A 24,924-nucleotide genomic window follows, 5' to 3' on the forward strand; every position below is an offset into this window, starting at 1 on the left:
AACTTGTGAGTTTGATAGTGCTTGTATAGGCTTTTACTAACCTTATGGTCTTGGTAATGACATTATGCTATTTCTATAAATTCTGTTAATGAAATGGTAAGTTTTATTTAAGTTTATACGAGCTTACTAAGCACTAGTTGCTTACATAGTTACTTTCTTTTGTTTTATAGATTATCAGAAGCTTGATCGATTGGAAGCTCGTTGGAGACCTATCACACTATCCAGCAACCATTTTAATAGTTTTTAAGTAACTTGGCCAAGCTTATATATGTCATGTATATGATTTTTGTAATGGTATTTCTTGGATGTGTAATAGATGTTTTGGTATGTTTATGCTTTTGAAGTTATGTTCGGTTTGATGAACTTTAATGCCTTACCAGGTTGTGTAATTTTGGTCACTTTTAAGTTCTTGTATATAAGACTCTTTTGGTATGTTTGTGATGGTTTGGAAATGGTTATTTGTGATATGATTTGGTAGATAATTGAACTAGGTTATATGCTTGAAAAGTAGCTATGTTGCTTTTGTTTAATCCATGATGTTTTGATACAATTGTGATACCTTTGAATGACATATTAGTTAGATGAATTAGGATGTTTGAAATGGTATGTTTAGGTGTGTTTGAATGATTTTTAAATCTCTTTAATGTGTGCTTAAATGGAATGGTTGGTTGGAGTTTGTTTGGCCTTGAAATGGCATGAATTTAGGGTAAATTTATGGATCACATAGGCTGTCACACGGCCTGGCTACACGACCATATGTCATTTGTAAAATCCAAGTGTTTTAAGTCAGTGAGTTATACGGCCTAACATACAGCCTGCGACACAACCGTGTGTGGCAAGTCAAATAGTTACATGGCCTGACACACGGCCGTATGACCCTACTCAGTGAGTTACACGAGTGAGGACACGGGTTGGGACACGATCGTGTGTCCCTTGTTCGATTGTTACACGGTCGTGTGACCCCTGGTTTCCAATTTTTGCAAATTTTCCTTAAAACTTCTATTTTATTTCAAATTAGCCTTGAATTGCTTCTAAGCTATTTTTAGGCCCTCGAAGGCTCGATTTAGGGACCAAATGCATATGTTTGATATGATTCTGATTGAGACACATTTATTAGATGTTATGATTATAAATTTTTTCTAATTAATTAGTAATACTATGTAACCCTAATCCGGCGACAAAGACAGAGACAGGTTTGGAGTGTTACACAGATCATAGCATAACATATTACATAGTCGAATCAGATAGCTTATCAGAATAGATAACAGAATACGTATAACATACAAGCTTAACTCACATACCTACTTATAGCAAATCATAACACATTATTATACTTATCAGAACTTATTTAACATACCTCCAACACTTATTCATGTTTATTTACTGAAACTTACGCTTTTTTAGGCCTACATAATGCCTACGGACCTAATTTCCAAGTCTCATAACCAGCTCTTAATTAGGCTTCAAAATTGGTCCAAAAGGCCCATACAGCCCAAAAATCTAGCCCGTGTGGTCCATACGGTCTACAAAATCTCACACGATCATGTGCCTCACATAGCCAAGCCACACGGGCTACATGATTTCACATGGCCGTGTGCCCCAGACATGGTTGTGTGCTCCAGGCGGCCTACCACACGACTGTGTGGCACACAAGGTCCACCACACGGTCGTGTAGTCGCTAGGAAATTTCGAAAACAACCCTTGTTTTGTGAATTTCTCAAATTTTGAGTGATAACTCGGGTTAGAATCACACACCTGATAGTAGAATCGATCGAGTATAAAACAAATGCACTCTGAATCCTATATATAACATTTAAATAAACTGATTATAATGTAATTAAATCCCGAAAACCCTACTTGAAGACACTTCCTTTTCTTACGGAAATAATCCCAAACAGCATTCAAATACTTACCCACTCCATAATAGCGAACTCACAACAATTACACTGTTAAAGATTCTCTATTCAAAACCCCCTCGCATAAAAAGAAAACCAATAATTGTTCATTAACCAACATATGAGGATAATACCAACGAATTCATCCTTTCACGACGAACAACATAAAACCAAAAAGCACAACCAAAATAACTAAAACTTACACTAACCTTAGATATAATTGAATCTAGAGAACCACCAAAATCCCACTAGAAACAACAGCAGCAAGGAATGTCCAATGGCAAAAGAAAAAGAAGTCTCAAAAGATTCAAAAGAAGAAAAGAATGAGGAAACCCAAAGAAAGAACAAAAATATTGAGAAAAGGGGAAGTGGGAGAGAGGAACATGAAAGTGGGAGAGACAAATGGGATAATTTCTTAACCACCCATATCCCACTAAACCCCACAATTAACCACCCATCAGATTTCCTCATAGTTCAAAACAAAAACAATTTCCACTAGCGCACACAGGGACTCGAACACAAAATCAAAAGATAAGCTAACAATCACCTTACCACTAAACCAACAAACTCATTCTTATTATTAGATGCACTCAAATATTTCTTAAACCAAATACCAAAAACTAGGTATTTAGACAAAATTGGCAAAAATACAAGCGAAAATATTCAAACCTAAGACCTTCTTCACACAAGCTCAACCCCTAACCACTTAACCAGAACAATTTACTTAGTATAATTTCAAAATCTTAACCCAAAAATCACAATGTGACCCCTCTAGGTTTCACCAACCCAATTTCTTCCAACCTGGTTTTTGGGATGTGATAGTTTTTATCTTAGTAAGATTTTAACGAGACACAATATCTACCAATGGACATCTAAGGGGGGTGTTATGAATATCTTATTAAGTGGATGTCCAACAAGATCAAAATAAGTTTTGATATATTTTTAATTCTAATAGTCATTAGAAGTATAGTTCTATTTCATTTATACTTCTTATGTCTATAAATATAGACTTAGGAGAAGCATTGTAAATATTCCAATTGATCAATAAAATACGCCTTCTCTGTGCTCTCCCATTTTCATTGTTCTTTACTTTCAATATTTTTATTTTATAATAAAATCATAAATTTTATAAAAATTTTAAGTAAAATATTTTTTTAAAATCAATTTTAGCTTAAATTTTCATATTACAAAATTTTAAAATAAATCCTCAATAATAGATTACAATTTTTTTAAATATTGCAACATATATTATTAGTAGGTTAAATTTTTTATCCATTAATTTTATTTTAAAATTACATATTACAAATTGTTAATTGGAGATTAGTTTTACAATTCAGTATATAACAGATATTTTTATAAAACCGCAAATTTTTATTGAGTTCAATTTTTTTAAGAAAGAAATTTACAATGATCAAATTTATTTCTTAAAAAGAATTTGTAAGCATAATATTATAATATAATAATAGTAGTCATGAGCTAATTTTATAAAAATTATATCATTAATGGGTATTATCTATAAAAAAAGTTAATTTAAAAATATAAACTCTATCCTACTTTATCTATGTTATCAATTTTCAAAATTGAAAGTTATCAACTTTTGTATCAACTTAATTTTATTCTTAACTCTAACAAAATATAAAACTTCAAAAGTTTTTTTGAAATAAATATTTTTAAAGTTTGGATGAGAGATTTGGAGAACTTTTATTTTTATTAGAATTTTTAAAATTTTAAAAAAATTTATTTATTTGGATAAATATAATAGAAATTTTTAAAATTTATTTATTTATTTAGGTCAAAAATAGGGTATTCATCGCTTGCAATAGTGGTTAATTCTTTCGTCGCAGATGCTCTTCGAAGAAATAAGGTGAGTGCATCATGTCGCACCTCATAATTAAATTTTTTTAAAATTTTAAAATGGATTTTAAGTAACTCAAATTCCACTTAAATAGGTGGTTTTTCATTTTTCAAAAATCTATTTCCGTTAATACATGTAGTCTCACAGTAAAAAAAAAATTTAACTTTAAATTTTAATTTTTATTGAATCTCAATATGTATTTTTATATTTTATGTTATTAAAAATATTTATGTATTTTTACTAGTGTAATAATATCCATATTACATAGTTTTATATTATTTAATTTTAATATCATTAGTTTTCTTTTATAATTATTTTTTTACTAAACTTCACTGACTTAAATTTTCTTAAAAAGAATTATTTTTCCAAATGAAATAATTACAAATATTACCCTAATGTTAGCATTATCAAAATTTTGAAAATTTTAGTATTCTTTAGGTAAACGCATATCAAGGAATTTAAAAATATAAATATTTATTCATTCACGAAATCTTTAAGGTGAAATCATAAATTTTGTTAAGTATATAATATTTTTAAAAATTAATTTAAATAAATTATATGTAGTTTTTAAAAGAAAGTAATTGATTTACATATTTCAGACTAACATACAAAGATTTATATATTAATATATACTAATTACATAAATATATTTTAAAGAGTAACTTTTAAATTTAGGTAGTCCAAGTACATCAATCAAACACTCAAAGCCCTAGATAATCTAGTCCAATAATTAAAAATACAAACTAAATTGAATCAAGAGAGATAACTTTGTCGATTACATGGAAATGACTAACTTAATCTCTCTCTAACCATCAATCCATTTCTTGTTTACTTCTTTTTGAATCATTTGATATATTTTTCATTTTTATGAGTTTTTTTAATATATATGTTTTGGTTTTGTTATTTATAACTTTTATATTTTTAAACCTTTTTTTATTTTTATTGAAAAAATGATTTTTTAATATTTTTTCTTTGTTTTTGAAACTTTTAGAATTAAAATTAAATTGACAAAATTTTTAAATGTTGAGGACTAAGTTTATTGATTTTTTTTAGATTAGAACTAAAATGTCAAGTTTTGTAAACATTAAGGGTTAAATTTATTGAATTTTTTATATCTAGGATTAAATTGATAGAATGTGTAAATATTGAAGGGCTAAATTTGTTATCAGATTAATAAAAAAGCCCACATCAACTTTTCATCACTCACCTAACAACAACTAACGAGGAGAGTAACTAAATCAAAAAAATTATTCATTAAGTGACCAAAATAGAAGCAAAGGCATAATTGGTAGACTATTCATGTGATTTACCCTTTTTTTTCAAACTTTTCAACTTCGCATGTTTGTCCTTATCATATTAAATGGCCTTATATAATTGGTTGTTTGTAGTTATAGACAGCTTCAACAAATTATTAAAAGTTTAGACACAACATAATTGAATGATTTTTTTTTTAAAAAGGCACATGTTTGACTTAACATTCTGATAATGAATTTACCAATAGTAGTTTACAATTAAGTTGAATCCACTTTTTCCATTCACCTTGTCTGTTCATTGGGTTTAAACAACTTCTCATTTCTCAAATTCAACTAAACTTTCTGATTTTTCTCTTGCAGGATCCAACAATATCTTAGTATTCATCATGTAAATTGGTATCAGAGCTTTGTGTAACGGTTTCTGGAGAAATAATATCTTAGAATTCATTATAAGTTCTATCATTTATTCTCACTTCTATTTATTTCATTGTTATTTATCTTAAAACTCATATATATATATTATTTTGTCTTACTGTTGTCTATTTTTGTCCTAGTTGAGACGATTGGCTTTTTATAATAAGAGAAATTTAATAGATAAAAGACGGTTTTAGGTAGCTAAGATAAATTTCATGGAAGAAACAAATTGTCTATATAAGGATAAAAGTTGCAATCATACTATGCATATTGACTCTAAAAACGAAAATAATATTTCATTAACTAGTAAAGGTTTTAATGGTTTAATAGATATTACTTCTATATATTTTTATAAGTTATATAATAAAATTAAAAAAATAGAACAACAAATAAGTAATTTAGGAGAAGTAACTGAATTAGATTTGAATAATGAGTCTAAAAATATCTTATCTGAAGTTAATAAATTAGAACAAGTTTTTATTAATAAAAATATAAAACAAGAAATAGATTTAGGACATTTGTATTATGGTAATAGCAATATAATATTAGCTTTGTCAGAAGAAGAATACATTTCCTCTGAAGAATCATCTGCAAAAGATGAAAAGCATAAAAATTCTGAAAAACCAAAAAAGAAATTTTACATATCAACAAAAATATGACTTTCAATCTTATAAAGAACTTATAGAACATTGGAAAAATAAATTTACTCAGACATTTGATAAAAATGAAAAAAATAGAATATTTAAAACTTATTGAACAACTTTATGAAAAACATAAAGAGTTATTTATGTTATTTAATTATTATTATTATATCCTAAATTATGATTCTACATAAAGTAGCAGTAGTTCTAATAATTCTATAAACCTAGAAAATATAAAAGTTACAAGTTATAAATTTGATAGAGAAAATTCTTCAACAGATGATAAAATTATAGATATACCTGAACCAATAGAAACCAATCAAACAGATCAAAATCCTAATGAAAAAATAATTAGGTTTGGATCTTTTAAAAGATGATTATTTAAGACCCTTTAATAGAAATTATGAACAAGTTGAAAATATAACTAGAATGTTTGGTAATCAAACTGAAAATATTGCTACTAATGAAATAAAATCTGAAAATTTAGGAGAGTCGTCTATCCAACCTATCCCACATAGGATAGATGATCTAAACAAAAGAAATGTTGCTCAATGAAGAATATACTTAGATCTGATTAAATGCTAAAGTTACATATTTTATGTAATTAAATTGATTAATTTATGAGAGTGCACCGCTAATTTTTCCATGTTTTTGTTGAATTTTGTGTAGGGGTGCAATTTGGAGCTAAATAGAAGAAGAAGGAAACAATTGGGCTAGATTGAAGAAAGAAGCAAAGAAGGAGGGCCAAAACAGAATTTTCCCAAGAATAATTAGCTGAAATTGTTGACTTAGTGGGAGATTATTTTGGGATATTTTTTATATCATGGAATATTTTTCCTTGATTTTCTATACTAGTTGGCTCTTAATTTAGCAATGTCACTAGTATAAATAGAGGCTACATTGTTCATTTTAATCATCGATCAATCAATTTAAATATCAAGCTTTTATCTTTCAATACATTCTCTTATTTCTACTCACGTAGCATTTGTTGTTTTTAGTTTCTTTTTCTTCAATTTATTAATTCCTAGTTAGCCACCAACTTAAATCGTTTTCAATTCTATTTTTTTCAAATTCTTTTTTCATTTCCAGTAGCCAACCATCCATTTTAATATATTTCTAAATTTCTAGCCTCCATATTTAATTACGCCACCCATCCTTTCCACCTATTTTTTTACCTTATCCAATTATGCCCAATACCATCATGTCCCAAACCTTAGCCAACTAAACTCATTTTCAGCTTTAGGCTGAAATTAGCCTCGTCAAAACCCGTGAGTTACGAACCCGAGCAAATTAACTCCTAAAATTCCAGTACTTATTATTTCTCCAGATTAAGAGTATGATTTTTTCAGCTCATAAAGTCAAATCAACACTAAGTCAAAAAAGACGTCGTTTGAGTTAGTGTGGTTAGACGTACAGTTGGAATTCCGAAAGGAACGTTTCTAATCAGTTTTCTGTGAATACATTGGCGTGCTAAGTGGAGATAACTGTTTGGTTCCGTCAAGGGAAGTAGTAACCGTATTTAAATGTCCCACGCGGTTGAGGACATTGGTTCGAGCTAGGCTCTTCTAAAACGCAAGGCTGCCAGAGTTCTAAATCACGAACGTTTCGTGGTTGTTTTATCGGTAAGGATTAGTTATTGGACGTTCCATAACTAATTTACACAAGGAAGATTTGGTGTCCGAGGCGTCATTGGTAGCTATAACTAGCTTATTGGAAAAGAGGAGTTCCTCTAATTTCGAGGATCGGTTCAAAGACGAGGAAAACCCGTGCCTAAAGCTAAGCTTATTCTAATTAATTTTTCTTCAAATTTATTTAACTGCTTTTTATTATTTCATTTTCAACTTTTACTTTTTACGCGTTTTATTTGTTTATTTCAGGTTCCAGGTTTTCGATTTTATCCTCCCCCTAATTTCTTGGGCACGACAACTGCCCCGACATAAATCTGGTCGAAAGAGCAACAATTTGTAGTAAACCCGGTCTCTGAGGGATCGACCCTACTCCCTATACTGCTTAAATTGCAAATTAGGCGTAGGTTTATATTGGTGGATTCGACACCCATCAAGATCTTACAAAGATTCCTATAGCAGATTATAAAAAAAACCATAAATGATTGGGCACAGTCTATGACTATAGTTGTAAACAACAATAATTGGTCAAAAAATTTTAATTATTTTGTTGGAATATTTCAAGAAGATATTTTACAATTTTTAAGAAGATGGGAAGAAAAGGAAGTGAACAAAAAAAGTAGTTAATCAATCATAATATTCAAACTCCCAAATATGTATTAAAAGGACTAACCTATATTCTAAAAACAAAATTTTGTGGTTATACTGATAAAAAATATCAAGATAGTCTATCTAGCTATATGTTGCCAAAAATTAAATTATGTGATATTAGATATTTAGAAGATTTTTCTAAAAAAAATCTTCATGAATATCAAAAATGAAAAAAATGAAAATATAGAATTTTGAATAAAAAAACAATATTTTCATAAATTACCACCACCATTGAATGAGATTTGTATAAAAAAATACAATTCTTATTTAGAAAAATATAGCAAAATTTCCGGTGTACATACAAATACTATAGATTCTATGGGAAATAGAATTAGTTTTGCAAAAGAAAGAATAATCAATTATTTCTTACAAAGTAAGGCTTCTAAACAAGTTAAGCATAAAAAAATAACAAACACTGTACAAAATTTTAGATAATGAATTGGAATTTGGATGTAAATTAATAGGTCCTAATATTTATAAAAAAACATAAAAAGAAAAATAAAAGATATAAGCTATTTAGATGGAAACCTTGGAAACAGATAAAAAATCCAAATCATAATAAAAGATTTATTAGAAGAAAAACTTTTAAAATCCTAAAAAGCAAAAAATATAAATGTTTTATATGTGATGAAGAAGGCTATATAGCACCAAATTGTCCCAATAAAAGGAAAATTGCAAGAAAAATTATTAAAACACTTGAAGAAAAAAATTTAGAATTTTACTCCGAAGAGGAAATAAATCCTAAGGAAATATTATATAAATGAATATCATAAACAAATTATGATACAAATGGTGAAGAATATATATTTATATTTAGTCTTAATAACAAATTTGGCTACTAACGTTTGCATGTTTTGTCAAAATAGCCCTAATTGTATTTTTGAGCTTTTTTTTTGTCATCAACCTTTGTTCTTTTTTTCAATCTGCTTTTTCTAATAGATTTAATGAAAGTACCGTTAAAAAAATTAACAGGGATGATGCGGAATTTCATATGTGGAATATTTTTAATGAGATGTAATTTATTACTTAGATAACCTAATAAGATAAATACATGTGGAAAATAATAAAATAAATAAATAATATATTAAATTAAAAAAATAAATCTTAATTTAAAGAAAATAAGCGTAATTATCTAAGAAAATTAACTTAGTAGAAAAACTTCTCAGTAAACAAACATATGAAAAATTGAAACATTTTGAAAGAAAAGAAAATTTGAAACCATAAATTTATTCATTAAATCTGTTAGAAAAAACATATAAGAAAAAGAACAAAGGTTGATGGCCAAAAAGGCTCAAAAATACAATTAGGGTCATTTTGATAAAACATGGAAACGTTAGTGGCCAAATTTATCATTAAGCCTTATATTTAATATATGAAGTAGTTCAAATAATCAATTAGAAGAAATTCCTCATAATGAACAATAAGATATAAAATTAAAAAATATAATCGGAAAAGAAAAAGATTTTTCTGATGAAATGATATAAAAGATTAATAATATCATATTTTTAAAGAGGAAATTTATAAAATATCTAAATAGAAAATTTGGTGTCAAAGACATATAGAAAAAATAAGTGGTAATACAGTTGCTAAAGATACTAAAGGTGGATTAACAGAAATTCCATTATTCATTAAAGAGAAAATTAAGAGGATTAAAAAGAAATATCCCCAAGTTAGATACATACATTTAGGAATTATAATGATAACTATGAGAGCTTTATTTAGAAGATGACATGATATACCAATAATAGCAGTATTATTAGATAAAAGATTTGAAAATCTAGTAAAAGCAATTATTGGAAGAATTCAATCAAATTTGTATTCGGGAGTAATAGAATTTAAAGTTAAACCTAATTACTTTATTACAGATCCGTTAATAGAAGAATGCTTATGTCTCAAAATTCAAACAAAAAATTATGAAATTAATGATTTAGCTAAAGATGTAGCAATCAGTTGAACTTCTATTGATGAATATACTAAGACAGCAAAAGTAGAAATCAAATTATTGAACTCTTTGAACCTAATAAAATTACTACTGAAATGCAACCAAAATTATTATATCTAAGTGATTTATCAATTCCAAGAGATTGGGTGATGGAAAGAATTAATAGTCCAACTACATCTAAACCAATTAGTACAATAGAATATGTAGTGCCTAGAGATAAATTATATTTTAAAAATGCAACAGTGGCAAATACTAACAATAATTTGATTTTACCCTCAAGTACACAAATAGTTGAAGATGAGGAAACTCCAAATTCTTCAATACCAATAGGAATGAAAAAAGTTTATATTTCTATTTTTTCTATAGAACTAAGTAGAAGTTCTATATCTTTTAGAAACACTAGAATGAAAGAAATACAAACTTTAATAATATTCCAACAAATGGAACTTGGAACGAGAGATGTAATTACATTCTCAAATTTCCAATCCAGGAAATAGTATACATATATTAAAATAACATTTCAATTTAGAGAATATAAAACATATTAATTACATGCTTTACTAGATACTAGAACTACGACTAGTAGTTGCAGAAAAAATGTTATTCCTTTAGAAAAGTGAGAACCTATGAAGCATCTAATAAGAGCTATAGGAATAGATGGTAATAAAACCATTATTCAATATAAAGCTAGAAGAGAATATAAAACATATTAATTACATGCTTTACTAGATACTAGAACTACGACTAGTAGTTGCAGAAAAAATGTTATTCCTTTAGAAAAGTGAGAACCTATGAAGCATCTAATAAGAGCTATAGGAATAGATGGTAATAAAACCATTATTCAATATAAAGCTAGAAACGTACCAATTTATATAAATAATGTAAGATTTGTAATACCCAAATTATTAAGCTTCTCAGAAATGCATGGAGACATATTATTAGGTAATAATTTTATATATCAACATTTGTCATTTTGTATTGATAAAAATTTAATTATGTTATTTGTAGAAAAAAAAAACTTCTATAGAAATATCATTAGTAGAAAACCATTAATTTATACGTGACAAAAAATTTACACCACCAAAAAAGGAACAAATTAAATAACTAAAAACAAGTCACTGGTTGTTTAATATATTAGATAATAATTTTAGTGAAGAGCTATTAAAGTTATGGAAAAATAGCCCTAGATATTATAGTATAAAATTGGAAAATCCCATTAAAATTATTAGAGTTAAACCAATGGTTTATACTAAACAAGATATAGAAGAATTTGATATAAAAATTAAGGAGTTATTAGATAAAGGATTGATAAAAAAACTAATAGTCCACATGTTAGAAATCATGCAAAAATAAAAAGAGGTAAAGCGAGGATGTTCATTAATTATAAAAGATTAAATCACAATATTAATCTTTATGGTTATTCCATTCCAAGAAAAGATGTATTAATTAATCAGGCTAAACAAGCAAAATACTTTAATAAGTTTGACTGTAAATCAGGATTCTAGCAAATCATGCTAACAAAAGAATCTAAACATTTAACAACCTTCAGTGCACCCAATGGACATTACCAATAGAAAGTGATGCCATTTGAAATATGTAATGCATCACAAATATTCAAAAGATGGATGAATTTTATTTTTAATAAATATAAGATATTTTGTGTAGTTTGTATAGATGACATTTGATATTTTCAAATACTCTAGAGTTACATAGAAAACATTTAAATATTATTTCTCAAGAATTCATAAAACATAAAATCATATTAAGCCCTAAGAAAATAGAGCTAGAAAAAATAGAAATATAATTTTTAGGATTAAAATTATCTACAGATGGTCTTAAACTACAAGATCATATTATAGTAAAAATAAAAGAGTTTCCTGAAAAGATTGAAGATAAGAAGCAGCTTAATAATTTTTAAGAATTATAAAATATGGAAAAAATTTCTTTCCAAACCTATCAGAAAAAATAGGTATGTTTTACATAAAAAAAATTTTAAAAAAAAAGATAAATCCTTTACCTGGTCTAAAAAAGACTCAGAAATTATAAAAAATTTAAAATCTGAAAAAGTTCAGATTCCAAAATTTTATTTACCTAAATAAGACGATAAATTAATTTTGGAAATAGATGCCTCACAAAATTATTGGGGATGTATTTTAAAAGCTAGAACAAAAATAACGAAGAATTAATATGTGGATATAGTTCAAGAAAATTTAAACCAAATGAAATTAATTTTGGAAACAGATGCCTCACAAAATTATTGGATTTGAAAAAGAATTATTAGCTATTAAAAAGGAATAAAAAATTTTCTTATATATTTAACACCTGAAAAATTTATGTGACACCCCAAACCCAGCCTAGTCGCTATGACTGGATTTTGAGGAATTACATCAACTTGTTTAAAAACTTTTGTTTTAATCAAATTCAGAATGTGTTTCGTAAACATAAAATTTGAAAAAACTCTCACAAATATTTAGAAATACTTAAGTCCGGAATCACTTATTTCAAACCCAGAATTTGTATTCAAAACCATATTTTGAAAGTCATAATTTTGGAAAATCTTTTCCAGCTTTAAGGCAAACATACGTTAGAACTATTTGTTTACTTTTAGAAAAACACTTAAGAGGTTACTTAATTTTACAGCGAAAAATTTTCGGAGTTTTAATTTTGAAAACCGAATTTTAAATTGTTAACCTCGTGTAATTTGCATTTCATGTTAGATTACTCAAAAACAAACAAACAAAAACAAAAACAAAAAAACGAAGTCTAAACAAATTTGCAGTCCAAAATAACTAAAAAACGTAAATATCTTATTTTATTAACTGAGAAACAATCCGGGCTCCCACACACCGTCCGATCCTAAACTCACAGTTTACTTGAAAAGTCAAAGATAAATGAAAGGGTGAGCTATAAAGCTCAGTGTATAACTAAAACTCAAACCGAGATCACACACAATACAATATACAAATAAGAGAATCACAAAAAATTTCATAACAATCAATTAAACATAATTGAGAATGCATGATTATGCAAATATGGTATTTTTTAGAAAATCATAATGTGGATTTTTCAGAAAACTTCCCACCCAACTCCGCTACACACTGAAATAGAGTTTCCTAGAACTCATCCAACCAAATCACACCAACAGAATAGTTGTGGTCAATGCCACCAAATATTACAGTTAAAACTACCATACGGATATATATGGTCAAGCCACTATATTGCAGCCCAACTACCAGAACAAACATATGTGGCCGAGCCACCATAATTGCAAACAAGCTGCCAGACAGAAATGTGGATAAACTTCCAGAATGTGCAGATCATTAAACTACCAGAATCTTCCTCCTTTCAACATCATCCCAAACCTCATACAACGTGTCATGGCATGCATATATAGAATCAGAATGACAAGCATGTAAGAAATGCTGACGTACGATAACAACAAAAAATGAAAGGCATGGGAGTTCACATTTTGTAGAACAGATTTATAAAACCTTATTGAAACACATCAATTTTGCCATGAAGTCACATACATGGTTTTATAACAAATTCAGAGATATACAAATTAACATTTTCTGACATCACATGCTCACATCCAAACATAGTAACACGGAAACATATTGTCAAAATTAACAGAATACGGATCATATATGTATAAATCACACAGCTTAAACACATCCCATACAAAAGCATATTAACAAATACATTATTTTCAAGTCTTATTTAAGCGGTATAGACCCTACGGAGAGTCCAATTACGATTCACGGATCAAATCAGGCCTAAGTGGAAATTTTCAGAAAATGGGCCCACACAGCCCAATTGACCAGCCCGTATGGCCCACATGGCCTCACACACGCCCGTGTGGCCCACACGGCCCAATTGACCCAGGCCGTGTGGTTAACACAGTCTGGCACATGGCTTGTCACACGACTATGTGGCGCACATGGCCTGGCACACAGTCGTGTAGCATCGACAATCCACTTTTCTACTTTGCGTCGATCACTATTTTTCAGGTTTTTCATTACACACCTTGACTGTTTTTCATGCGAAACACCCACGAGAATTCCAAAACCCTTGTATGTAAATAGCAACACATGAACTCAAATCATTGAAGGATCGTCGAATGTTAATCGTTCCTCTCCCGATAGGAGCACACGTCGACTATGTAGTGAAAGAGAATCAAACAAAAGGAAACAAAAGAAAAAAGGAAGGAACACAAAAAAAGAATTAAGGTAGCCAAAGAATGAAAAATAAATAAATAAATAAAACAAAAGATGAAGAAAAGGGTAAGGGAAAAAGAGAAATTTTTGAGATTTTCCAAATAAAAATATATTTTAAAAAACAACCAATTATTGCCCCCACTAAACTAGGTACCCTAATTCATCCGACCACTACTACATATACGGCACACATATAGAGAAGCAAAAATATTACCATTTTGCTCACGTAAAGACTTGAACACAAGATCAAAAGATAAACTAACACCGTACCACTAAACCAATAGGTTCATTCTGACACAAATTCAGTAAAAATTATATTTAAGCCAAAATTAACAAAATTCCAAGGGAAGAATTTGAATCCAGCACCTCACACACATCACCCCAACACCTATCCACTAAACCAGATTAACTCACTTGACAAAATTTTTGCAATCCTAACTCAAAATCAAGATGTGACCATTCTTGGTTTCACTAACACAATTTCTTCTAATTCGGTTTTTGGGATGTGATAATTTATCATAAAAATTGATAATCAGACAATTAAACATTTTCTTACTAATTAAAGTTTAGAAATTGCACTAAGAAGAATTAGATGGTATAATGAATTATGTACTTTTAATTTTGAGGTTTTGTATGTCAAAGGCACTGACAATATTATTGTTGATTATCTTAGCATGCCTTATAGATAGAGGTAAACAAGCTCTAGAAAAAGTTGGTGAATGGACTATTATTAATAAAAGGCCCAACAAATGGAACACATTCAAATCAAAATATCCTAATCAAGGATTTCTGTCAATACCTTCCCAAGTATCATTTTATCCTAATCAATGATAATATGTTTCATATCCAATGGTAAGATAACTAGTTGGAGTTTCAACTCAATTCTCAATTACATCATAGTCAGTAAGTCAACTACCATGGTCTCAAGATCCAAATTCAATATACCAAGCTAGTTATGCTGAAATTATTCAAGGGGCAAAAAAATTTTGTGAGACAGAAAATATGTTGAAACCACAACAAATACAAGAAATAAAATATTTTTATAATCCAAGTTTACCCTTAGAATTATATAGTTTTATAAATGAAATATGGAAATCACATATTACTGGACAAAGAGCGAACTTTAGAAGAGCTCTTACTAAGCTTTCACAATTCTTAGTTGAAAAAATAACTAAAGAACAATAAGCTCATGATTTATTGTTAAAATCTATTTTATATCGTGATTGGGAAGAACTAGAAATTAGTTTTTTAGATATTAAGGAGATAAACAATCTTCTTGACATATCTCAGTATTTTACTAACAAGGAAACAATTAATCCGGTTATAAATAAAATATTTAGATTATGTTTATATAATAAGGCTAGAATTATTTTACCTATAGAAATATTTTCTAAAATAAATGAAGCTATTTACAACCAGCAAGCTTAATTTCAAAAAGTTTTTTCTAAACATTTTTTACAAGCTTATGTTTTTACTAATTATTTTAGATGAAAAATTTTCTACTATAAAATTTAGACTTGATCATGAACCATTTGATATTAGTTATATTGAATGGGATTTTGTTAAAAAAATAACAGTTCAAAATTTTTCTTTTCATTTATTAAAAGATTTTTCAGCATTTATTATCTACATTATTACATATGGTAAATAAAGATGACTTCTTTTTACTATTTTCATCTTGAAATCTGTAGTCTTATTGGTATAGATGAACGTGAAAAATTTTATTAATCATACCAAATTTGGACTATCTCAAAAATGATTACAGGAAGAAACATATTTGCAGCTTTAGAAGAATAAGAGCACTTGACGAAATATATTAACAAGTGTTATAATAATCATGTTTATTATCAAATCCAAGCAGGAATAGATCTGATCGCCAAATTCCAAAACCTACTTCAACAAAAAACTTATAGATTTTGAACTGATGGTTGAAGATTATTGGCATATAATACTGGAAATCACTAGGATGATATAAATAAAGAATCCGTTCAACTACTAAAAAAGATAGCTAAAATGGAGATTGATGATTTTTCATCCCATACAGTTGAAGACATCAAAAATGCATGGAAAAATTGAAACTCACCAGAATTACCAATTGATTCATTAAATCTAGATGAAATTGAAAAAATGAATTTGGACAATATCCAATAAAGCTAACATAAAAGACAAAGGAACTAACATGCAAAAAAACCACGACTAAGAAACAAGAAAGAATGAAGCAACGTGAACACAACCATAACAAGAAACGACAAAAAAGGAAGCAACGTAGAAGCAACTACAACTGGACAAAAGATGCCATCCTTATTCAAAGAAAATATGTCATCTTTATCAAGAAACTGTGCGGAATTCTAATTTTTTAAATTGAGTTATGAATCTCTCCTATAAAATGAAATGAGGTGGAAGACCCTAAAAAAGGCATTAAAGTTATTTCTCAGTTTTTCTTAAACAAAGAAGAAATCCTTCTTCTCCCTTTTGTAAATTTTAGTCCCTATATTATCAGAATATTTGGTTCTTGCAATGGTTTACTTGCTGTTTATCACCGTGAAGAAACCGTTGCATAATGATATAACCATGGATCATGATAGCAATCCAATACTTGGATTTGGGTATGATATCACCAAGTAAATTTGCTCTGGACCTTGGCACCGAGGAATACTATGAAGTCCCAGAAGGTGACACAAGCTTCAAAGTGAAAAAATGTGAGAGCGACTGTTCACATTTTGAGTATATGAATGCTGTACTGGGGGAATGTTTATGTGTTTCTCGAGACCACTTAACTTGTCCAGTGGAGGATCATATAAATCTATGGGTGATGAAACAATATGGAGTGAAAGAGTCGTGGACGGAGTTACTTTATCTGTCTCGAGATCAATGGCTGACCAGTATATTTCACACCACTGCTGTTGGAATAGAATATTTCTTGATGATGGCGGAGGTTGTCAGCCATGGTTCAATCTGGGGAATGAAACAGGGGAAACCCTGCGTATTACAGGTCTCTGCTACTTTTCTCGATGTTTCTGTTCAGTAATTACGTATCTACTTTTTAGTTCAATTGGTAACAAGATAAAAGCATTATATTTGAAGCTTGTTGCCAAGTTTCTTTTATTTCTCTGTTACCAAATTGCTTTTACACGACGAGTATTATTTGGAGCTCGTATCTTCATCCGTTTCAGTAGTCACTACCCAAGCCTGATGCGAGAGAACTAATTGCTACGTACCGCATTTGGATTCCGAATCAATGACGGAAACCTATTAGATATTGATACGAGACATGGCCTCGACTTTCCCAGAATTTTAACAGCATCTACCAACCTTAAACAAAGCCAAAACGTTCATTGATTTTAAGATCAAAACTTCCAACTTTACTTGAAAGATAAAGGAAGTTTGGCAGTTCATTTTATTTCGATAGAGAAGACGAACAGGAAAGGTGCGGAAAGACACCATAATCCTACAAACCTGGCACGCAAGCTGAAACAAACACTCGTTGAATGCACTAAACAATTTTAATACCATGTCAGGCATCAGTTGCCTTATCCGTATCTCCAGTTTTACCTTCCCCGCCAATATGGAGGCCACTCTCAATCTTACGGGCAACCTCATCAGCCACAGCCTTCACTTTCCCACTTGGTTCGCTTCCAAGTAGATCACTCTCATCATGAGTCACTGGACTTGTCTGCCATATTCTAATGGTACCATCTTCAGATCCTGATGCAAAGGACCCCCCTCCTGGTGAGAAACGAACACAGTGGACAGGACCATGGTGACCCTTGTTGCAACCTACAAAGATTAAGCACAAGATTAGTTAGAACTCTCAAACATTGACAAAAACCCGTATAGACATCATCCAATCGGTCCCACACGATAACGCAGCTCACCCAGCGCAGTGAGGATCCGGCATTATATTTCTCAGATTGTTTTATGATTTGCAGCATTTGCACAATACAAGAACATGAGACCTAAATATTCTTTTAAAATATTGCCATGTAATAATGGAGGTGTTTATGCGGCCATTCCAAGACAATGCAAAAATGGATCCACTTCAGGCATTAAGGAATATGAAATTCAAAAGAATAGTCTTCATAAATATTCAGTGTTCATCTGACAATCTCGAGGCACATACCAAGCTCTTCTCCGGTATGAAAATCAAAGACATGGACCCACATGTCTTCCCCTCCAGCAATAAACTTATTACCATGCTTTGGTTCCAATGAAGCTGATTCTACATTGCATGGCATGTCATAGCTTTTCACCAATCCAAAACTAAAAAGAGCGAATACAAATGTCAGCAGCCATGGTGGCAAAGAATAGATCTTGCACAAACAATCAAGTGACATGAACTTACTGATTTGCATCCCAAAACTTAACAGTAGATCCATCAGCGGTAGTTATATAGCGACCATCCTGACTCACTTCCGCGCTGGTGACGGGTGATTTGGTCTCAAGTGTTTGAACAATTTTGCCACTTCTCAGATCCCACAACCTACAAGTAGACACCGTAACAAACGTTTAGGAAGTCACATACACAAACATATAATCATGTGAACACAAACGGTTTGAGAATGCACCAAGAAATGGAAGACGATTTCCAATATATAATACTTCACCAATAATCTAAACTGAAATCTCTCTCTTTGTTTTTATTTTCATAAATTCCATCAGGCATCCAAGAGATTGAGATTTTACAACTTCCCATTTGGCCTGATACTAAGAATCATTTATGAAGTTAACCAGCAATACTGGCACCAGCATTTTATTCAGTTAAGTAAAGTGAACCCAAAGGAACATTTTGCAAAACCTGCAAAATGCCCTAAAACTTCCATGCTTAACTTTTAACCTTGACAAACAATATGCATCCAATACAGAAGAACAGAATACTCTACCTATTAGTCACCCTTGTCTCAAAGTCCTGGAGTGACACAATATCAATTCAAGACATATGATACTTGTTACAAATAAAATATCTTATGGCAAACAATGAGAGAAAAAGGAAAGTAAAGGTGCTATCATTTGAATAAAGTTGTACCTAACACCATTAGTATCAGTGCAAGAACTTAAGATCATCTGGTCACTATGGAGCCATGCAACAGTTCTAATTGAACCAGGAGAATTATCCACTTGTCTTGGCTGCTCATCTAAACGATTCAAATCAAATATTCGGAGAATTTTCTCAATTCCACCAGTGAGTAAAAAGTGGGTGTCCTGTAAATAAAACAATTTACTCAGATGCTGCAGCAAACAGATAACAAGTGGGCAACGCATAGATAGATAAATTCACCTTAACTGAAAAATAAACTAATGAACCAGGAACGTAAATGTATGATGCAAGAAGTTAATTCCAATATACACACTCCCATATATTAAATACAAATACATTTTTAATATCTGAAGGTTTCAGAAGGAAAAAAAATGCACCAGAGGCCAGTTAAACTGACCCAACTTCAGTCCATCAAAGAGGATATGTGATTATTATCTAGCAAACCATTCAAATGCTGAATAAAAGAACGCAGAATACAAATAGAGAAACCGAAAGATTAATCAATGAAAAAGATAAGCAAAAACTCCTCTCAACGGTAATAAGAAAATGAAAACACAAGGTTCAAAAAAGAATATCCAAGCCATTAATTTAACGCAGTTTTTTCACCGATATTTGCACGGGACTTTATTAACTGGGTCAAAACACATGCTACTCTGAAAAAAGAACTATACTGGCAATTCAAGATATAAAGTTCTTGCAATAAAATCTACATAGAAAGCAGTAGTGCCTAGCTATTATCAGAATAACTTGCTCAAGAACAACTTTTCAATGTGCATTACACAAGCATTAGATGCAGATCTATGGCTCAAATTATAAGATAAATTCAAAAGAAGAATTCCAATAGAAAGGCAATTAAGCCCTACATCTGAAAATGCACATGCTCGAACAATATGCTTGTGCTCAAAAGAGTGCAATTCATCTCCGGTCAATGCATCCCACAGTTTCCTGTAAATATCAGACGAGAATGATAAATCCACTTATCAATTGACCATCGTCATTAACAATGAGTCAATAACACTATGATATATATATCATATATAAATGTATATAGAGAGAGAGGGGCAAGAGAAACAATAAGATGAAAAGCAGTTTCTATTAGTTAACACACAGGTGATTCCCGAACCTATATACTAAGAAAGATGGCACATTTGACTCTGGAAAGAAAAAGAAAGGTGGACCATTGGTAATTATGCAAGATCTTCAAAGAAAGCCCATAGAAGATATCTTTCAATCATTAATATAATTAGAACAAGTATCAGCTGAATTTATCAAGTAACAAAAATTCTAACACCAGAATAAACATTCACATAAAGCATGTATTTCACATGCTGCATGAATGTATATTATTGTTGCATCTTGGGAAAGATCAATAATACAACACAAAATAAAATAAACAGCATCCAACCCGTGTTATCGTGCAGTGCTCTTTACAAAATCAACATAGTGGAGAAAAAGACTACTTCCCAAGCTAAGATTCATGACCATACACCATCCTAAAGCTTGCCCACTAGAGAATAGTTTTGGAGTCTCATCAACAATACTTCTTCTCAGAACGAGCTAATGAGGAACAAAGAGCCAGTAGCCCACAAGGATGCGGTCCATTTTTTCCAGGGGAGTGCTTGATAGAAAATAAATCCAAATGGAGAACAAAAACGGATGCAGAGGAGTAATTGGGAATGTATAAGAACGCACAGAAAAAATCATTCCCCCAAAAAAGTGATTTCATAGCTGAATAAAATTACATACGCAGAAAAGTCAGCCGAGGCAGATGCTGCACGTAATGCTTTGGTATCCAGGCAGGAGCTCCATATTGCACCTTTATGCCCTTCAAATGTACCAATCCAATCTCCAGTTTCCCCATTTCTTAACATTGGACTGGAGTCTGAATTTCCAACGCATCATTAGAAATAGAGTTGATAAACATTAAAACAAATCCCGTTGACAATCCGATCAACCACAAATCAGATTTCCTGCTCCGAAACTACTATTCCATTTCAAGTTACAGAACAACAATAACTTACAGTTTTTTACAACAAAACAATAGCTAAAGTCCTGCTCAACGCAATTTACATCAACATTGGAATCGAATTCACATAACTACAAGTCTACTTAAGAGTCTGCAATTCAATCTAATGAGACTAAAATCATTACTACATAATTAATAAAAGAAAAAAAACTGGCAGTTAAAAAGCCAGTTTAAAACAGTAAATATATAAATAAAATTCAAAACAGAAAATCAATATGATCCGGAAGAGCAGAACAGACTAACTCAAAAGAAAAATCCAAACCCAATTCAACATTAGAGTAACTGGACAGAGATACATAGCTGATTATACCTAAATGATCACTAAAACAAAATTCAAAAGAAGCCCAGATTTTAAATTGGCGTGAACCAATAATAAAAACCGAAACCCATACCTTTACTGGCACTAATAAGAAAAAATCCATCAGGAGTTATAGGACTGTAGAACAAATCAACCACCGGCCTTGAATGCCCATGGCACACTAATGGCACAGTCACCTTTTTCTTCTCCATTTCTCCAATTTAACAACAAAAATAGTAAAAAAAAATTTTAAAAACCCAATAAAACAAATACTTAATCCTTTTCGATCAATCTCGTTTAACAGCAAAAAAGAAGATTTTTTTTTCTTAATCTTAACAAAGTGGGTCAATATTGCATAACTGAAATTGTCAAAAAATTATGATACTTAAAAAGAAATGTTTTTCCTTTTCTCTTTTTCTAAGAGAAGGGGATAGAGAGGAAACCCTAAGTGTAGGGTTTGATTTCTTTATGACGCTGGAAATTTATAAATTGCTAGATAACAAGAAGTGTTTGGATATGAAAATCAACACTATTTTTTATTGATAAGAATATTTTTCAAAAAAAAAAGAAAAAAGAAAAATATATAATATATAAGGGCTTTGAGAGCAAGGAAGAACATGGGAAAGAGGGGTTTATATAATAGTGTGAGATTTTGGCATTTTGTTAGTATTTGCAAAGAAGGGCTGCTGTGTTTGTGTAATTTTTAGATATTTACCCACTTCCATTCAAACTTACCCACCATATCATAACCCAAATTACGAAATTAAGCAATGAAATTTTTGTATAAATTTCTTACTCTATTCATCCAATCGTGATCACAATAAAATTACATCATCCACCATCTACTAGCGATGGAAAAATATTTGTTAGAATTAAAAGGTTGATAAGTATTATATAGTAGTATAAAAAAATATTTTAAAAAATTTACATAATAATTTTTTAAAATTATTTGTGGAATAAAAAAAAGTACATTACCAGTGTACTAAATATTAACTCCTATTATCTATATTATATATATATAGAATAACATCACATTTAGTACTTGCAGTTTTATAAAATGTTCAATGTGATATTTGAACTATGTGTTCTATTATATGATATTTATACTTTCATAAAATGTTTAATATGGTACTTGTACTTTGAAAATATCCAATGTAGTGCCTGAACTATCAATATGTGTTTTATTATAGTACTTGGTGTTAACACCATTAGTGAAATCATAAACCAGGCAATGAAAATTCGACACGTACAATATTTTTTTCAAGTCATCAAGTCCACATGAATAATATAACATGATGTGATAAACGAAAAAAAATTTAATTAAATTAAAAAAATAACTAAACATATGGTTAATTAAAATAAATAAATACTAAACTTAAATAAGCAAAAATGTAATTTTCTCCATTTACTTAAATGACCATCTAACAGTGGCGGAGCCACCATTGAATTGACCCCACAAAAAAATGTAAAAAAAAATATTACTTATAGATTTTTTTAAAAAAAATTATATAATTGGTGCGAATTGACCCCACAAAAAAATGTAAAAAAAAATATTACTTATAGATTTTTTTTAAAAAAATTATATAATTGGTGCATTGACCCCATAAAATATTTGAAAATGATCTGATAAAAATATATTTTCCCAAAAATTTAAAAAATCCGCAAAATTTTTTAAAAATAATTATTTTATAAAATAAATTATTTTATATAAAAAAATAAATTTCTCCCCACCCACTAAACCCAAAAATCTTCAATTCTTTTATTTTTTTCTCCCAACACAAGTTACTTTTCTCTCTCACATTTCTCTTATTCTCTCCCTGTCTAAAATTTTTAAGGATATGGGTTCAATATTTTGATACTTAGTGAGTCTCCCTAATTTGGCAACAACTCTGGGTTTTTTACAAAAATATTATTAAAAAAATAAAAGTTTACCAAAATATTATAACTTTTTTTTATTTACCAAAATATTACAACTTTTTATTTATTTATCAAAATATATAAACTTTTTTATTATTTACCAAAATATATAAAAAAAAAACAAAAAAAACCTGCAAAAAAAATCAGAACGATGTGACAATTTACTAGTCACGCCAATGGTATTGGCGGCACCAAAGGTGCCAAAATCATTGGTGGCACCAATGGTGCCAATACCATTGGCGGCACCAATGGTGCCAATGCCATTGGCGGCACCACTCGTATTATAAATACGACCTCTACCCAGCTGAAGAGAGAAAAATAAAAAAAACTGAAGAGAGAAAATTCAAAAAAAAAAAGAAGAGTTGGCGCGGAAAAGAAGAGAAAAAAGAGGTATTTTTTTAAAAATAATTGATTATATTATTGTTATTATTTTGTATATTTTGTAATATTTTTTGTTGTAGTTTAGTTATTAAGATTAATAAAACTCAAAATAAAAGTATTAGTTAGTATTATTATTATTATTATTATTGTTGTTGTTGTTGTTGTTGTTGTTGTTGTTGTTAGTATGAAGATGTTATTAATGTATTAAGATGTAACTTAGTAATATTATTGTTAGCAGAAAACTAGTATTATTATTATGGTTACTTATTATTTTTATTTACGAAAATAAACTAGTTAGTAAAAAATTAGTATTATTATAGTTAGTTTTTTTTAGTAAAATTAATAATTTTAGTGTGTATTATTTTGTGTATTATTGTGAGTATAAATTTTTTTTAAGTAATTCAGTTACCGTTTGAGATTTTTTATGAGATTTTGTTTTTTTTTTGACAGATTAAATATTGAAGATGGATGCTAAGTTTCTTGTATGCGTTTATTTCGATGGAGTCATATTGACAACAAGTGTTGGATGTGTATTTGAATGTCGGCAACAAATGTATCGTTCGATTTAATAGAAACGTTGTGGGAGAATGATATCAAAAATTTTCTACAAGTTTCCAGTTTCGACAAACCCGGTCAAATTCGTCGAAATGGAACTTGTAGACGACGAAGACGTGGAGACAATGGTCGATCTGTACTGTGGGAATGAGAGTGAGAAGAATGCACCGATTCACTTATTTGCTGAGTTAGTCGGTATGGAGCAAAATGCATCTGATG

At 29.7% G+C, this 24,924-nt stretch overlaps 1 protein-coding gene across 1 annotated transcript; it reads right to left on the reverse strand.

Moving 5' to 3' along the window:
* Positions 1–17,867: 17,867 nt before the first annotated feature.
* LOC107949560 (serine-threonine kinase receptor-associated protein) lies at positions 17,868–22,457 on the reverse strand. The gene is made up of 7 exons (XM_016884255.2): positions 21,947–22,457; positions 21,275–21,410; positions 20,392–20,473; positions 19,517–19,692; positions 18,836–18,973; positions 18,614–18,753; positions 17,868–18,270 (listed from the first exon to the last, which is right to left on the reverse strand). The coding sequence occupies exons 1-7, from the start codon at positions 22,062–22,064 to the stop codon at positions 18,008–18,010; spliced, it is 1,053 nt and encodes a 350-aa protein (XP_016739744.1). The 5' UTR covers positions 22,065–22,457; the 3' UTR covers positions 17,868–18,007.
* Positions 22,458–24,924: the final 2,467 nt, after the last annotated feature.

Source organism: Gossypium hirsutum, chromosome D03 (genome assembly GCF_007990345.1).
Source record: "Gossypium hirsutum isolate 1008001.06 chromosome D03, Gossypium_hirsutum_v2.1, whole genome shotgun sequence".
In the NCBI taxonomy this organism is placed as follows: domain Eukaryota; kingdom Viridiplantae; phylum Streptophyta; class Magnoliopsida; order Malvales; family Malvaceae; genus Gossypium; species Gossypium hirsutum.

What these genes read in the sequence shown, in the direction of transcription:
- LOC107949560 (XM_016884255.2), bottom strand. Translation starts at nt 22,064, where the DNA reads ATGGAGAAGAAAAAGGTGACTGTGCCATTAGTGTGCCATGGGCATTCA. An exon ending in ACTGATACTAATGGTGTTAG is followed by an intron (nt 18,974 to 19,516) that starts GTACAACTTTAT and finishes GTCTACTTGTAG; the next exon opens with GTTGTGGGATCTGAGAAGTG. An exon ending in AAGTTTTGGGATGCAAATCA is followed by an intron (nt 18,754 to 18,835) that starts GTAAGTTCATGT and finishes CGCTCTTTTTAG; the next exon opens with TTTTGGATTGGTGAAAAGCT.